The 17,394-nt window shown below is 46.9% G+C and overlaps 1 protein-coding gene across 1 annotated transcript; it reads right to left on the bottom strand.

Annotated features, from left to right (window-relative positions):
• Nucleotides 1–480: 480 nt before the first annotated feature.
• LOC144259624 (carboxypeptidase A1-like) lies at nt 481–14,447 on the bottom strand. The gene is made up of 11 exons (XM_077807919.1): nt 14,383–14,447; nt 11,124–11,205; nt 9,707–9,841; nt 8,928–9,026; nt 7,012–7,113; nt 6,162–6,263; nt 5,035–5,145; nt 4,341–4,431; nt 2,357–2,556; nt 1,232–1,316; nt 481–668 (listed from the first exon to the last, which is right to left on the bottom strand). The coding sequence occupies exons 1-11, from the start codon at nt 14,445–14,447 to the stop codon at nt 481–483; spliced, it is 1,260 nt and encodes a 419-aa protein (XP_077664045.1).
• Nucleotides 14,448–17,394: the final 2,947 nt, after the last annotated feature.

Here is a 17,394-nt window from a genome sequence, read left to right on the forward strand (position 1 = left end):
GTGCAGGCTCCGGCCGGCAGGTGCTTACCTCAGGCGGCTCCTGGTTGGCGGTGCAGCGGGGCCGAGGCAGGCTCTCTGCCTGCCCTGGCCCCACACTGCTCCCGGAAGCGGCTGCCATGTCCGACCCCTTGGGGAGGGGCGGGGGCTCCTCATGCTGGCCACGCCTGCAAGCGCCACGCCCACAGCTCCCTTTAGCCACAGTTCCCAGCCAATGGGAGCTGCGGAGTCGGTGCTTGGGGCGCAAGGAGCCTGTCTTAGCCCCGCTTCACCACCAGACTTTTAGTGCCTAAAATCTCCTGGTTTGGCTTCAGTAGCCTTTGGGAGATAGAGCCTGATTCTGGGAGACTCCCAGCTTCCTAACTGAAAAAAAAGTGCGTAAATATCTAATGCAAGGCCGAATCCTTTATTTAATGTGACACTGACCCCCATCCATTGGCTTAACCACCTGCCCCGGACCGCTGTTGTTCATGATGTGTTAGATTAATAGGGATTGTCCCGGACGTGCTCCATGATCTTCATTAGAGCCAGCCATGTTTCTTCAGCGGTGGGGATGATCTGGCTGGCTGGCAGGAGGAAGCCGTAGCGGCCGGTGTCTCGCAGCTCAAAGGTGTAGGAGTACTTGATCCCGTTGTCGTAGCTCCAGTCGACAGTGATGCCATCAGCACGGTCTGGAAAAAACAGAACCCAGGACATAGCGTTGGAACCAAGATTGCCATGTGAACAAAGCGGGAAAATTTCAGGCTCTGCTTACACAAGGTGTAAAGGGATTGCAAGAAATCATTGCTCTGAGCCTTCAGTGCTGTGTGCAATGCTTTGCATTCATCTGCTCACAACAGACATCACAGGCCTGGCACAAATATCCACGGTACTTGCGGGTTGCAGGTCTTGGTCTTCATCTCAGGTCCCCCTGAATATGTGCAATCTACAAACATTCAGTCCCAGTGTGAACAGAAAGCCACATGCCTTGGAACTGCCCTGGTTCATCCCCGCAATGCGGGGCTTTGCAACTGGAAGTCACCCAGATGCACATGGTCCCAGCACAAATTCTGAGCCCTGGTGCTTCACGGGTACAACTATAGTGAAGGCATGTGTGGTGGGCAGACAGTTCACAATAGTGCCGTCTGAGATAATATTGCTGGGAACCGTGCATCATTAGTTATTTGGAGAGGGAAAGTGAAGAAGAACATGGGTCTTCTTCAGCCCATCCCTGCCTGGAAGACAAACCACTTACAGATGGTGTCAATCGTGCTCCCATAGGTGTATTTAGTCCCATGTAATCCAGCTAAGGCAGCCACTGCCTCTCTGGCTAGATCATTCTGCAAACAAGAGAGTAAGAGGTGAATGGCTGAGAGGTTCTTGAATTCTTCCCTCCCTTCATGGAATAGCAGCATTCACACACTTTTAGTGAATGGGAATAGTCTATTTAAATCCTGGGATGGGGGGGGCGGAGCTCATCAAAGCAATGAAAGGCCCCACCCCCCAGATGCGGGCGGGGCCACAGAACCCAAAATTGAACAGAATATGGGGACAAAACATGAACACACAGGGATGAACAAGCAGAGAACCCTGGACGATGCCCACTGCTCCCAGAAGCAGTCCAAGGAGTCAGTGGATTCCCCCCAGAGGAAATCTAGCCCTGAAGACCAAAGTTCTCTATCTGTCCTTAGAAGAGGTGCATCATAGACAGCTTCTCCCACCCTGCCCTGTCCAAGTGGCTCAGACCCAGCTCCACAAAGGTATTTAGGCTCCTAATTTCCATTAAATTAGGAGCCTAAAAACCTTTGTGGATCTGGGCCTGAGCGCTGAGCTGGAGCGGGGAGGGCACCCCTCTGGCAGAGAGGTAAGCTCAGCCTCCAGACCCGTTTGTTCTGTTGCCAGGCTGATGAGAGTGCAACCAGGCTGGTGCTTTTGACGACAGGGATTCCTGTCCATTAGGAAGAGGCTGAAAGTGCCAAGCCGTTTCAGAATCAGTTCCCAGATGGCCATGAGTTTCACTCACCCCCAGGGTCCAGCTTTGAAGCTAGGCTCGATGGGTATGTCTGCACTGCAGCTGGGAGGTGCAATTCCCAGCTTGGGTAGACATACGAGTTCTAGCTCCGCTGAGGCCTCGCACCCTAAAAATAGCACCCCTGAGTAGATACCTAGGATCTCAGACAGGGCTGTGCTTGGGCGGTCACCACCCGGGCCACTGTGGCCACACCGCTATTTTAACATGCTAGCTTAATCAAAGTTCACACCTACACCTCCCAACTGCAGTGTAGCTGTACCTTGTATCCAGCTAATCCCCAGAACCACCAGTCCCTAGCACACAGCTGGTTTAGCCCTCTCACTATTTGCTCATGAGAGCTGTTCTCACCAGTTCCTGATGGTCAGGAGCAGGCTCTGTCTTGTAGCCATAGGGGAACAACAGCATCTGGGAATAGCTGTGGATGGAGAGCAAGGCTTTCACATTGCCATGGCTCAGGACAAAGTCCACAATGGATTTCACTTCACTCTCAGAGTGAGGGTAAGGTCCGTGGTACGTTTCTGCACAGGGATTGCTACTGGAACCAGGGCCTGTGACGAAATACATGTGGTGGCAAATGAAAAGACAGCAGATTTGTGAAAAGCGTGCATTTGCACGGGTGAGTAAAACATTTGTTTTTCTAAGGGGAAAAAAGCCCAAAGTAACTGAAGATTATTTCCTCAGTAATAAATGGGACAAGTCTCAGGTTTCTAATTGATATTTGCAAACACTCCGGAATCTGAGTCACTTCATCAGACAATGTTCCAGCATTTTAACAAGACTGTGCAGTGATGATTCACCTCTAATGTAACTCCACTAAACTCCCTTCATTAAACAGTAATTAATAAGATTATGTGAGTCCTGCAAAATAAAGCAATATTGCATTAGTCACTAACAGTGGCAGAATTGTGTGTTATTGTAGTACTAAGGTAGTGATCTAGGTCAGTGGTTCTCAAAGCCGGTCCGCCGCTTGTTCAGGGAAAGCCCCTGGCCCGCCGGGCCGCTTTGTTTACCTGCCGCATCCGCAGGTTCAGCCGATCGTGGCTCCCACTGGCCGCAGTTCGCTGCTCCAGGCCAATGGGGGCTGCGGGAAGGGCGGCCAGCACGTCCCTTGGCCTGCTCCGCTTCCTGCAGCCCCCATTGGCCAGCAGCGGTGAACCGCAGCCAGTGGCAGCCGCGATCGGCCAAACCAGCGGATGCGGCAGGTAAACAAACCGGTCCGGCGTGCCAGGGGCTTTCCCTGAACAAGTGGCGGACCGGCTTTGAGAACCACTGATCTAGGTAACTCATATGTAGCATATACTAGTACGTGGTTTTAAGAACAAATTGAGTAGAGAATCCATATTCTAGGGTTGCCAGGTGTCTGGGTTTCTACCAGAAAGTTCGGTTGAAAGGGGACCTGTGCAGTGTCCGGTCAGTACTGCTGACTGGACACCAAAAATCCGGTTACCGCAGTAACCTGCCTCCACCGCCAGGAGGGCAGGAAGAATACCTGCAGCTGGAGGAGCTCAGCTAATGGAGAGAAGCTTAATCTGAGGAACTGGCTCCCAGCTCCGGCGAGGGATAGGTACCGGTGCTGCCAGGGGGAGAGATCCTGACAGCGCGCAGTGTTTGAGGAGCATGCCTGGCAGCCGGGCTCGCTGCCCACGATGGCGCAGTGGGGCTTCTCAGCCTCCCAGAGCCCCAGCTCTTTCCGGCCCCTTGCTCTGGGGACTGACACCCCCCTCCACTCCTCTGTACCCCAATTAGGCGGGCAGGCTCCTTGTCAGCTCCTCCCAGCCAGGTCTGAAGGTGGCAGGTGAGTCCCGGAGAAGTGGAGAGCAAGAGAGTGACGGGGGAGTGACCGGAGGGGCCTGCAGTGTCCAGTTTTGAAAAATTGGAAAGTTGGCAACACTAATGATCAGAGGTGCCATCTTTCTGAGTTGCTGGGGGGCAGAGGAGCTGATCGGGGGAGCTGCCGGTGGGAGCTGAGCACCCACTATTATTTTTCCATGGGTGCGTCAGCCCCGCAGCACCCACAGAGTCGGTGCCTATGTAATAATGACTTCCTGTCAGACAGACAGCTGAGCAGATGATTCCATTTCCTGGACACAGCAGAACTTGCTACTCCAGTGTAACAGAATAATAAATACATATTTCATGTCTCTAATATAAGGAGCCTTGTGAGCTCTGCTGATAATCCCAAAGCACGTCCTGTACCGAGTGCAGGGGACTGGACTGCAGGACCTCTCGAGGTCCCTTCCAGTCCTATGATTCTCTGACTCTATGTGTTCACAGTAAAAAGACAGACATTAGGAATGAATAACTATCTGACATGTCCATGGCCATTCTGTACCTCCGAAGCCAGCATCCCAGTTCCTGTTGGGGTCCACGCCACGGCAGGAAGATCCTGCATTGATGGACCGGGTCTTCCGCCACATGCGGTTCTAAGAGCAAGCACAAGGGGGAACCATGTGGTTTGATTAATGGAAAGATGCTGACAGTTGGGTCTCAAGTCATTTGCATCATTGCTCAGTTATTACACCACAGAGGCAGAAGGGTGTAAAGTTTGCAGTTGAACCAATGTGATGCGGTTTGGACTGTAAAGTCGTTACCGCACTTGGGGACTCTAGCCAGTATGCCTCAGAGAGGCTGCAGCCAGAGCTTTTTCTGGAGCAGCCCCAAATATTTTGGTCCTGACATCCCAAATGAACCTGGGATCACCCCTTGTTTAAAGCAGGGGTGGGCAAAATGTAGCCCACAGACCTAATTCGGCTCGGTTGCTCTTCTGCACAGCTTTCACCTCAACAGGCAGAAACCAAAGAGAAGGCTTGATGCAGTGGGAAGGAGATACACAGGGCTTGCAGATGGGTCACTGGCTCAGCGCAGTACCACAAAGATACCCACCCCGCCCAAAAAAACCACGATGCCCCAAGAAGGGCCTGAGATGGCTGGTCCCTGAAGGCAGCCCTGCGTGTACTCATCATGCAGCCAAGCAGTGAGAACTCCTCTTCTCTCCGCTCTTTCCTCCTTCCCCCAGAGGCACTTACTGTGCTGTGTGTATAGGCAAACCCATCGGGATTGGTGACTATCTCAAAGAAGATGTCTATGGTGTCCAGGATGGCAGTCAGCGAGGCATCCTTGCCATATTCAGTGGCTATCTACATGGAGAGAAGGTCTGAATTACCCTGAATTCTCATTTTTCACAGGGTGAGGTCCTAACAACTAACTGGAGCTGATCTATTAAGGGTAACAGTGCAAAACAGAGTGATTATATGAGATTAGGCATAACATTAGGAGAATGGCAGAATCGTTGTCTGGAACTGTTCTCTGGAAGCTGAAGCCAGACATAAGAACATAAGAATGGCCCTACTGAGTCAGACAAAAGGTCCACCTAACCCAATACCCTGTCTTCCGACAGGTGCCCCAGAGGGAATGAACAGAACAGGTAATCGCCAAGTGATCCATCCCCTGTCGCTCATTCCCAGCTTCTGACAAATTCACATTAGAAATTAGTCCCACATTTTTAACAGTGATGGGGACTAACCATTGGGACAAGCTACCAAGGGAAGTGGTGGATTCTCCATCTCTTGATATCTTCAGATCAAGACTGGTTGCCTTTGTGGAAGAGATGATTTATCTAAACGCAAGTTATGCTTTAGTCCAGCACAAGCTTTTGGACTCAATACAGGGGCAACTTGGTGCAATTTAACAGCCTGTGATATACAGAAGGCCAGATGAGCTGATCTAATGGTCTCTTCTGGCATTATTCTCTATTAATCTATGAATCAGCTGGTGGGTCTCAGTCCACTTTCTAGTGGACAAAGGTCCACATCGCCAAATCACCAGCAGGTGCTAATTTACCCATTTGTCTGCCATCTCTGCAAAGAGATCAAGTGGGATATGGAGAGTGAACGAGATTGCAGGTCAGTTATGTCCTCTCACCCCTAGAGATTGGTCCCATCCAGCGCTGTAATTGTGAAAAGTTTATTAATCTGCCCTGTTCTCAGTGACCCTCAGACTGAACCTGCCATATCTCAGCTCATTGGGCATTAAATATATTTAGTATTACTAAATCCCACCGGGTATAAATAATCCTGCCGCAGTGCCAGAGGGCTGTTCTACACGACCTCTTGAGGTCCCTTTCAGCCCTACATGTCTATGGTTCTATGATTACCTTATTGGCAGTCCACACTCCAGTCGCCTGGGTGATCCACTCTCGAGAGTGAATGCCAGTATCAATCCAGATTGCAGGACGGTTAACTCCTCCTGTGCTGAACTGCAGGAGAAGTCAGCAAACAGAACATGCCTATATTAACCACAGTCTAGGCATCGGCTGGTACGTGCACTTATGCACATGTGTTACTGACAGAGTCAGGTGTTTGCTCTGATAGTGTAAATGCCTATAATTTAATATCTGGCTGGCGAGATTTTATGGAACCAGGTATCAGATAATCCCTCCCTCTCTGGATTGCTGGTGCAGTTTCTTCTGAACTCGACTGAATTAATTTCTCAGTAAAAGTCAGCTGTAATTTTAGTAACTCTTCCCTAGTCTCTTGATGATTATAAAACCCAGAGATTCTTTTATCAATTCAGGGTCTTAAATCACATCTAACACATATCTGACATATCCGCCAAAGTGATTTTAAGAAAAAGGGCTTCAGCAGCCTGTTATGTCTCTCCATTGCTCCTCATTACATACCATCCATTGCTGCTCCCCCTCCCCCTAGTAAAGCTTTAGCCTGTGGACAGACTGCTCCAGAATCTATGTCATGTTAACTCTCTGCCTTTGCTAGAAATTCTTAAATTGTGCTAGTGAGCTATCTGAGTGAGGGAAAGGATGGATGTACCATCCACTGTGTGGTATGAATACATTTCCCTGCAGCTGTTGGTGCCAATGCCGCAGAGCACTAAAGTTCATGCTTAACTTGAAGCACGTGTGTAGGTTCTGTTGATTCCCATGGGATTACTCGTTCTGAGGCGCTTTGTTGTCATACTGAATGATTAACATTACGTGCACTACCTACCTTTAGCACATAAAGAGGTCGCTTTTCATAACTCTGCCCGATCTGAATTTTGCTAACCAGGTCTGGATTTTCAGCCACAAGATTGTCCATCCAGCTGTAGATCTAAAAGGAAGAGTTGTCAGCACATGCACGTTAAACTGGCCTTGTGGGTTTCTGTGACAGAATACACCCCGGCATTCACACCTTACACACCCTTGTAATCATCTTTGTATACGGTATGCCTTGTAAGATATAGTTGGAAAACTCGTAATTTGCTGGCCAGTATCGTCCTGATAAAATACGTGTGGCAACATTGTGTGTGAAGTTATAAGATTTCCCTGTATGATGTTCAAAACTCACAGAGCATCAAACTGGTCAAACAGGCCTATCTTGACCAAAGGAGTGTATGTTTGCCTTAATTTGCATTTAAACAGTAAACAGAATCATCACATAGGAAGGAAAAACAAAGGAAGCGCAAACAAGTGGGAAAAAACAGCAGGGAACATCCTTCCACACAGACTTATTGTCTCCTAGTGCCAGCTGAAAATGTTTTTCAAGTGGGGGACTGAAACTATAAAAGGAGAGACAAACACCCTAACACACACCCCCTCTCTGCCCATCGCATTCTTTGCCCTTGAGAAGACAAAAGGAAACAGCCTTTGGACTTTGGGGTGGGGACCCTGACCTGATGAGTTTGGACACTAACCTTGCTGGAAGCATGTGGCGAGAATTTTTGCTTGAATCTAATATAATTTGTTAAGTTAGGCACTAGCTAGCATTTTATCTTTATTTTTCTTGTAAACATTTCTGCCTGTTACACCTCATTACTTGTACTCACTTAAAATCTATCTCTTTGTAGTAAATAAACCTTTGTAGTTTTACTGTTTTATCTAATGCAATGTGTTTAAGATGAAGTGTCTGGGTAACTCCATTTAAGACAATACACTGGCATACTATGCCTTTAAAGGAATAATGGGCTTAAAATATTTCTACTGTCCAGGAGTGGGCTGGGACACACAGGACATACATTTATGGGCAAAAATCTGGGACTGGGGGGTATGTCGGGGTCATCCTGCAGTATAACCCAGGCTGGTGAGGGCCAGAGTATGGCTGGCAAGCTGCAGTTACACATAGACACTCAGGGGTTGACTTGCATGTTGGAAGGCTGTTTGTGAGCAGCCCAGGTGAGAGCTACTTCAGCAAGGCATTGTAAGGCATGCAAGGCTGCAGGGCAGGGGTGACACAGCCCCACACTGCATTGAATTGTACCCCAGTATGTCACAGTTTTCATTCTTTGTTCTCAGGTAACACGGGGTTCTCAGCCCCTGTGTGGTGAGCAGCAGTTGCCTACAGACATTGAGCCCCTGGTATTTTACACACCAAGGGTCTTCCACTAGACTAGATTTGCTTTGCCTCTTATTCCTGGATGCCAGAAGCCCCCCTACACCATTGTATTAATTCCCCTGGGTCCTCCCACACAACAACAATGGGAGCCAGTTTGAAGGATTCCAGGAGGCCTCTGTGGACCACTGTATGACAATTGTTGAGAACACCTGATATCACACAAACTTCCATCATCCACCATGAAGCCGGTGCTCTGATTACATCTGAACTTTGGATCCACAGATGAGGCGAAATGGGTCTCTCAGCAGAGAAGGTAACTGCTGGGAGAATAAGTAGCTAGATACAAAGGCATTAAGGAATGATTGTTGGGTCTCCTGGCTGGAAGTTTTGCTTCCAGTCTGGGGAGAAGGGACCTAGAAGAAGAGGATCTCTTCAGCATAACCCTCTCTGAGAGGATCTCCCAACAACATTCTCCACTAAACGCCTACAGCATGATTCCGTATTTAGAGCCACAGAACCGGCCACAATATGGCCTTACCATCCGAGCACATTCCCCAAAGGAAACGAAGAGAACACTCTGCAAAGGAAAGTACCTCTTCAATGGTGTGGTAGGAAGAGAAGTTGAAGCTGTTGCTGCTTCTCTCGAACTTCCTGGACACCATCATGGCCTCTTTTTCTTCATCCAGTAATTCCTTTGGAAAAAAAAAACCACACAACCATATACAGGGAAGAGGGGAGCATTTGTATGTTTTTTCACATGGAACGTATTATGGCCCCACATATACAAACACCAGAGGGAACTGAACCTGAGCCCTTTAGTATTAGAGGCACAAGCCCCTAGCAGTTAAGCTCAGGGATCACCTCCTTCAGGCCTATCTAGTAAGCTGTTATAGTCAGTGAGGTCAACCACTAGTGGGCGCTATCACATTCACTAAACTAGTACATGTATATACAAAGAACATCTTTAAACATTCAGTTTAAAACTCAGTGTTCAATTGCCCTTCAGATCAAATCTCCACTCTACAAAAAGGTGTTAAAGAATTTAATGCTCATGAAAAGTGCTGGAAGAATGAAGGCCTTCACATATCAACAGAGCAAGAACAGCAAGGACAGCAGCTTCCCTCCCAATATCCTGGGGATGTACTCTAGACCCTGGACCTGGAGGGGCTAGTTTCAGGGATGAGATGGTAGTTCCATCTCATTCACTCCCTTGTCCTCTTTGCTGAACCTCCCCCAAAAACTCATCATCCAACTCATCATTTTTCTTATTCTGTCTGTCTTTCCTCACCTAACTCACACCCAGTTCAGACCACATCCAGGGTGGTGATGTTCCTTTCTTGCACATGGCCATATACGCTGCAGGAGTCCTTACCTGCACATCATCTACTGTGATTGTATACGGAATGGTGTTAGACTCCAGCAAGACTTTGACTGCTTGGAGGCTATGGAAGGGGACTCTCACATCCACTGGGAGACCAGGCTTGGTGGGGCTAAGCCAATAGTCAATCTGATTTAGAAAAGAAAAGTAAGGTTAGCGTCATCCAAGGCTCTGTATTGCTCTACCTAGAGCTCTCCAGACACTGCAGAACAAGTGAATTTGGTTAACACAATCAGTGATGTTAGTTAATAATATTATAATAATATCTTGTATTTATATAGTGCCTTTTATCCTTAAGGATCCCAAAGTGGGGTGTATGTGTGTGTGTGTGTATACCACTTTGGGATCCTTAAGGATAAAAGGCACTATATAAATATATATATACACACACAAGAATGACTTCAGCTGCCACTGAAATGCAGCCACCTCTAAGGTGGAACATGGCAGCTGTTTAACAGAACACAGCAACACTACCAGAGCTGGGTGAATTACTCATTGCAAATAATTTATTCATTTACTTTAGCCCTTTTTTTCCAATTGCAAATTGCTCATGAACAGATCAAGATTTTTACAAATTTGTTCCTCATTCACTATTATTCGATGGATGTTTTATATAAGCATATCTTGGCCTATGAGTCACTTCTCAGTCATTTGCTCTGAAGGTTACTTTGAATAGTCACTATTTGTGACTTGAGTTGTTTTAAATGGACATACAGGCCACTCGGTGTTGTTTCTGTTCCCCGATTGGATTAATTTAACTCTTCAAATCAGGTTTTCAGTGCAAATGCTCATAATTCCAAATTTAAAATCTGCTTTGTACGAATATTCTGCAATATTTGCTCATACATTGCTGCTCCAGCCCGTAAACTTGTCTGCTAGAATAGTCTGAGGAAGCCAACATGAAAAAGGGTCAACACAGAAGAAGCAAATTGATTCTGAGATTCAAAATCATTTGGGCAGCATTAGTCCAGCTCTAAACACTGCACAACTGAGATTTTAAAGTGCTGAAGAATAAATAATACCTCAGTTAGGAGGGGGAATTCGAGACTGCGGAATTGAATTACCTGGTAAAACGCTGGTATGTGTTCCCCAGCTCTTGAGAAAAGTGACAATAGGTCTTTAGTAACCACAAGTGGCCAGGATCTCCTCTTTAAATCTGTTAAGACAGCACTTGCTACATCATGTTGCCCTTAAGTGCATGCTCAGGCATTGGATCAGGACATTGATAGAGGGGGCAAGGCTGCTGTCGACAGAATCACCAACTTCCTGCAGTGCTCTGGCTTTTCTAGGGATGCCTCTTATTCAAGTATGAGGAAGTTCTGACCCTCCTACCACCTGACAGTAGAGGAGATCACAGCCCAAGGCGGTGTGGCTTAGCTCATTTACAGAGAGTGTCTACCTCAGTTCTTACCTGAAGGTCTTCCAGCTCTTCTAGTTCCCTGAGTAATACAATCTGCTCTTCATTGCTGGCCCTGATGCGGAGAACCTGATCTCTGGTGAAGACAAAGCAACAAGAACAGACAGAAGGTATTTGCGAATGATGACAACAAGCCAGCAACAGATCAGATGGGCTAATAGCCAGGATATCAGAGTGGTGTGCTGAAGTTTACAGTGGAATTTGATGTGAGGAGGTCTGGAGGTTTAGGAGTTAAGGCATGTACAGAAGTTTTAAAATGTTACAAGCAGATTAGAGGTCTGGCATGGGGACCAAGAGGGCTGTGATGGGAGAGAAAACAGTTGCTGGGGACACCTGCTGTATTAATTTAGATGGAATAAATGGGCCAAAGGTGTTAAGATAACCTCGTCACTGTCCAACATTAACAGTGTTAAACAAAGTTTGGAGTTTGGTATACAGAGACAGCAATTCTGGGACCCAGGGCCATTCCTGGAGGGGCTGGGCCCGGGTGGAAGTGATGAATCCATCACTTCTGGGACCGACCGTGCTGGCCAGTCGCGCTGGCACAGAGGGCCCCACAAAGCGCATGGTCCAGAGCAGTCCCATGCACCTAGGAGCTTTGCGGCCTGCCTGGGCCCTTTTAAATTGGCCGGGCCCCTGGGCAATTGCCCCCTTTCTTCCCCTCCCCCCTGTCTGTGGGCCTGTTACTGGGCAATAGGGGTGAAAGTAACTTAAAGGGTGTAGGGTGGCCGGGCTCCTGGACAAGGGGGTGGGGCGGCTCTGGGCCCACCGAAGAGGCGTGGCCTCTGTCAGAAGGGGTGGGGCTGCAGGCAGACCCCCCTCAGCCAGTCCTTCAGCACTGCCCGGCCCGTGCCATCCGGGGCTCCGGCCTCTACCGTGCCAGCGGCCGGAGCCTTAGGCCCTTTAAATCACCAGGCCCCGGGGCAGCTGCCCCTTTTGCACCCCTGTCAGAGGCCCTGTTGGTTTAAGGTCAGCTGTGTACCGGCCCGTACCAGTGGCCACTTTCTTACTGGTACGCCATACCAGCCTGTACCAGCTTACTTTCACCTCTGCAGTGGGCAAACACATAATTAAAAATCCTTTTCACTGTAATAAAGATACAGAATAAATATAATAAAGATACAGAAAAGATAAAGATACAGAAAAGAAGGAAAAAGAGTTAAAGCCTTCGACAAGTAAAGTATTAAGTAAGGCTTTCATTTTAACAACATCCCTTGTTCCCTTTCCAGTTAGCTGGAGAGTGTTTTTAGAAAGAAAAGTCCCCTTGTTTGACTGTCTCTTAGATGGTATCAAAGATGGTGATAACTGTCCTTTTGGGGAAAGAAGAAGTTAGTGGAGATGGGCTGCAGTTGAGATATTGTTGCTCTTGTTAAAGTCCAGTCCTGTTTCATCCCAGGTGGTGTTTGGAATTCAACTAGTAGAGGTGGTGATGTCATCTGGGTCCTCTCTCTGGCCCCGGCCGGTCAGGACGTCCCTCAGGATTAGGATGACGAAGGCCCAGGGTCCCAGAGGTGGCAGCCATGATGGTGAAGCTCGCTCCAATAGCCAATTCTTCTCTCTAAGTCTTTCTTTAAGGCCCCACAAAGGGTGTGGTGTCCATCCCCTTCATTTTGTCCACCAACGAGGCCTAGTTTCCAACACAACAATTTTGGTCCGTTGGGATCTGGTTCTACACTTTTCTTGTTTACCAAGCAAGATCTTCACACAGTCCTTGAGTTATATCAGGAGTCCTGTTGGTTTGGACTAATTCAGTCTGTCTCCCTTCCATACCTTTTCCCATCAACATTCTTTGTTACCAGTTATTGTGACATCTTATGAACTTACATTCAGTTTTTACAGTCGAACTCACAATTTGGCTAAATTTCTAAGAAAAGTGATCACAACATACCCTCATGGCCCAGGACTGATACAGTTCAAATGGACATTGAAATCCTTGCTTTTGTCATGAGACCTTCCCAGAAAGCTAGAAAGTATCTATCAGGAGGCTGACATCTACTAGGACTTGGACAACAAGGTTAATCACAAATCAGCCATCGTAACTTTGCTTGGCTAGAATATTTTGGGAGTTATTTCAGATTATCTTTAAAGGGCACGTAGAAAAAACCAGGCTGATTCAAAACAGCCAATGAGATCTCATGACACACAGATGTCATGATAAATTAAATCATGTCTTCTTAATAATCTCCCAGGGGAAAGTGGTGGAAACCTCATTTTTCCAGATATTTAAAACTGGACTTTGTGAAACACTGGAGATTACACTGAAGGGAATAATTATGCTTCTGCCAGGAGATGGACTAGATTATCTAAGGGTGTTTTCCATACGTCTTTTTCATTTCTAATTTCTATTATCCTAAAAGAAGATATTAGTTCCAAATCGTTCTTAGAGGATCTCAGTTCCAAATTAAATCTGAATGACATGGCCAGGAAAAAGGTATTTTAGAAAACACCTTGCCCACTCCAGCATTGCATGTGCAAAACACATAAGAAGAGCCTTTGAGTATATAAACTTTTATTTACCTGAGAAAGCAAACCTAGGTATTGCCATCAGAAGAACCATTAGAAGGGTCCTTCAGGCTTCAGAGGCCATGTGGACAGATCTTTGTTTCTTCAGTTTCCCAGAAGTCTCTATTCAGTCCTTACTCAGAGAATGCTCCCACTGAAGTCCTGAGGTAGGTCTGCCATACTAGGCCGGAAAAATTAGAGGTGGAAAAAACCTAATGGGTCATCTAATCTATTGCCTATTCCATCTGTAGCAAGTACAAAATTGTTCCCTACATTCAGAGTCAGAAACATTGTTTGATAATCCTCCACCCAAAGCCTTTTACTAGCTCAAAACCATCAGAGGGAGGTGTGGGGGAAGCTCATGTCATTGTCCTTTTTTAGTGCTGGGGAAAGCTGACCAATATATATCCCTGGAGATTTCAATTGTCTGTTTACCTCAAGGAAAAATACAGCACAGGCCAGGGGAGTGCAAACATCCATACATCGTTCTGCCAGTGTGCTTCAGACAGGATCTGGAGGTTCCACTTCTATGGGGAGAGGATAGTGGGTTCTCCATGGTGCCTTCAGATCTTGGCTTTTTTGATGAGACCGACAGGGCAGTGTGGACACCTGCCCACTAGGAAATGGAGTGAGACCACAAAGACCACCAAGTAGTGATCAGGAAATAAACACTTCCTACACAGGCTGGTTCAGGCATATGGGTAAATGCTTTCAAGCTCATAACCAGTCCCCTGAGTCCCTCTGTACTCACCCCACAAAGAGCTTTTGGCTGAAGGCAGCAGCCAAAAGAACACCAAAAACCAGAAGCCCCTTCATGATCAGCAATGAGAGATTGTCACTCAGCCCCACTTCCTATATATTGTGGTTTTCCAACTATACTTTCTCAAGGACCCTTCCTTTCAGGGGCTGTTATTCATGTCCATTCTGAGCACAGAGGCAGAGATAATGCTGCAAATAAATTAATCAAAACCATTTCCCAGGGACAGATATGTTTGTTTGTTTGTTTGGAGAAGAAAATAAAGCGTGTGATTTGCACACCTGAGCCAACAAACATTTTCCTTAGACTTTGTGACAAGCTCTCCTAAAACGAGCTTTGCATGATGTCACTGTTGCATGTTCTCTAACCAATAATCGCCAGGGGTATTTGCAATGATATTTTTGAGATAGCACCTCAGGGAATGGGCTGACCTTGCACTCTTTCTCCTAATTCCCATCAGTAGGGGCAGGGCTGCAGGCTGATTGCCACAGACAGTGCTTCATCCTCAAGAACAAAAGTCTGGTGACTTGAAATTGATGTGATAACAAATCCCTCGTCACCTGAGACTTCACGGCTGGCATTGTGCTGCACGCACCCACCTAGAAGTTCATCATTGTCACTGTGGCCACTTGGACCTTCATGGCCAGGGCAGGGATAGAACTCACTTCAAGACTATCCTGCTCCAAAAAGCTCGGGTTGCTCCTACCCAAGCTACGGAAGGCCCATTGTTGACAGTAGAAGGTTTGCGACGCACAGCTGAACAGTGCTGATTACGTTCCCAGAGCAGTGTTTCTCAATGACCGGTCTGTGGACGGGTGCCCGTCCCCGCGATCTCCCCGAAGGCAGCAAGCCGGGCCTTGGTCAGCGCTTAATTTGTAATGAAAGAGGTGCTGGGGCTCCAGCACTTTGTTTACATTCAGAACTGACACAGCAGGCCCAGAAGTGCCAGGCCTAGTGATGCCAGCACTCAGCCCTGGCACAAATTAAGCACTGTCCCTGGTATCAGAAAGGCTGCGAAACACTTCCCACGAGGGTGGTGGCCCACTCACGCTCACCAGCCCTTTACACTACTTGTTCACAAGAGTTCGTTGGAAGGTTTAAAAGTGAAGCTCTGTTGTGACAGGTGACAGTGTAAAAATGGCACCTTCTTATCACTTGTAGTGCTGCAGCACCTGGGCGCCCTAGACGTGGACAAGAACCTCACTGTGCTAGGTGCTGTACAAGCACAGAATACACAAGTGGGAGAGGGACAGGTACACCTTAAGAACGCAACCAGGCTTGGAGATTGCAGTACTAGCCAAGCAGAGAGATGAGCCTAATGTAGCCACGGCTCGATGGGCAAAAAATCCTTTACCAATCCAGTAGTGAATCCCTTTATCTATCTATGTGTCTAGCTATCTGTCTATCTAATGTGCCACCTGATTAATGTCCAGGCACTGGTCTTATGTCCCTTAAGTCTGAATAAATATTACATTCTTCCACAAAATATGAATTTGTCTTCCAGTCCAACATGGGAAGGGAGTGAGTAACCCACCAGCTGCTGGGAATGCTGGAGGACACACAGATAAGCCTGTTTCATGTTGATTGACAAATTGTTACCCCAGAGGAAGAAAACACTAATCTCTGGTCCTTACGTGGCTTGGATCCATGACCATGAGCTGCCCTCAGATTGTTCTCAAGCCAGGATAAATCGGCTTGCTGAGTAATTAAACAGGGCCACCACCAAGCAGCTGCTCCAAATGAGTCTGAGGTGGGAGCAGAGCAATCAGTGTGTCAGTCATATGGCTTAGTTATACAACTGGTGTCCAGCACAAATTCAGCTCTTGTGAAAAGGGTTGCAACTCCACTGAAGTCAATGTGGTTGCACGAGCCAAGATTTGGCCCTACATTTTCAGTCCTCCCATTCGGGTTGAAGGGGACGCTGTCATATAATAAACACATTTCCTCACCTGCCCTACTAATAACACCTGAGACCAATAAAACTGAACAAATGTTTAAAAGCTAACTTACTTTTTATCGTTTATGCGCTTTGTTTAGTTGTTACATTTCACTCAAAAACCAATGGATAGGTCTCCCTCTGAGACTCTCATGCACTAGCATGATGCTCCCATGTAGATAGACACTTACCGTGCCACTAAGGCAATCAGCAAGTGGAAAACACTGGAACTTCAACACAAAATGCCACTTGAGTTGAAGGAGAAACTCCATCGGTGGTGAAGTAGGAAGCTCTTATTCTTGACGTGTGTTAGCCACTAGTGGGTCTCACACACACACACCCCCAGTTCAGTGTATTGCACAGGAGTATATATTTATTTTAAAAGAAAACTACTTCAGCTGGGTTTTATTTTAAATTTCATTGAAACATCGCTACTGGCCTTAGGTTTTGTAAAAGCTTGATTTAATATAATCTAAATGCTAAGTCGCATTCGGGGAATGTGGCATTTTATACCCAGTTCTCACCAGAGAGGATAAATTTAGGGCATAAGGCCATAAACTGAAGATTTCTCATTTGTCTTTCTGATAGGACATAAATCCACCCTCCAACCACATGAAATAGTTAAAGGGCCTTTTGTGTGTTCCATAAGAGAACAAATGTTAGCAGCAGTGTCTTGTCGTATCCCTCTAGAGGATATTTACATTCTGGCCTCTTGCAATTTCGGCTGGAGAAGAGTTTGTTTTCCCACCTCAGCTGTTCTGCAGTGTCATTGGAGCTGAGAAATGTGTCTGTTGCTTCAACCCCCAAACAGCCGTATTTCTTCTTTATAGGCACTCTGTAAAGTCTCTTGGGGCCCATGTCTTCTAGGTAAGGGGTTATAGAAATATAAGGGATGGTTATGCAAAAAGGTTTGGTTTAACTCTAAATGTCTGTAATCACATGGAGGGACCCACAAGTATGGGAGCTTGTATAAGTGTTTATTTTTTCAGTAGTGAGTATGGTGGTTTCTGTGTACAGATCTGGGCTGCATTCTGGCCCTTTTAAAATTCTATAGAGATTTGGGGATTTTT

This window comes from Eretmochelys imbricata, chromosome 1 (genome assembly GCF_965152235.1).
Source record: "Eretmochelys imbricata isolate rEreImb1 chromosome 1, rEreImb1.hap1, whole genome shotgun sequence".
In the NCBI taxonomy this organism is placed as follows: domain Eukaryota; kingdom Metazoa; phylum Chordata; order Testudines; family Cheloniidae; genus Eretmochelys; species Eretmochelys imbricata.

Bases quoted from the DNA above. Each gene is read 5' to 3' on its own strand.
- LOC144259624 (XM_077807919.1), bottom strand. From the start codon at position 14,447: ATGAAGGGGCTTCTGGTTTTTGGTGTTCTTTTGGCTGCTGCCTTCAGC. The intron at 9,842-11,123 runs GTAAGAACTGAG...TTTCTAAATCAG, and splicing joins AAGAGCTGGAAGACCTTCAG to ATTGACTATTGGCTTAGCCC. The intron at 9,027-9,706 runs GTAAGGACTCCT...TTTTTTCCAAAG, and splicing joins TCACAGTAGATGATGTGCAG to GAATTACTGGATGAAGAAAA.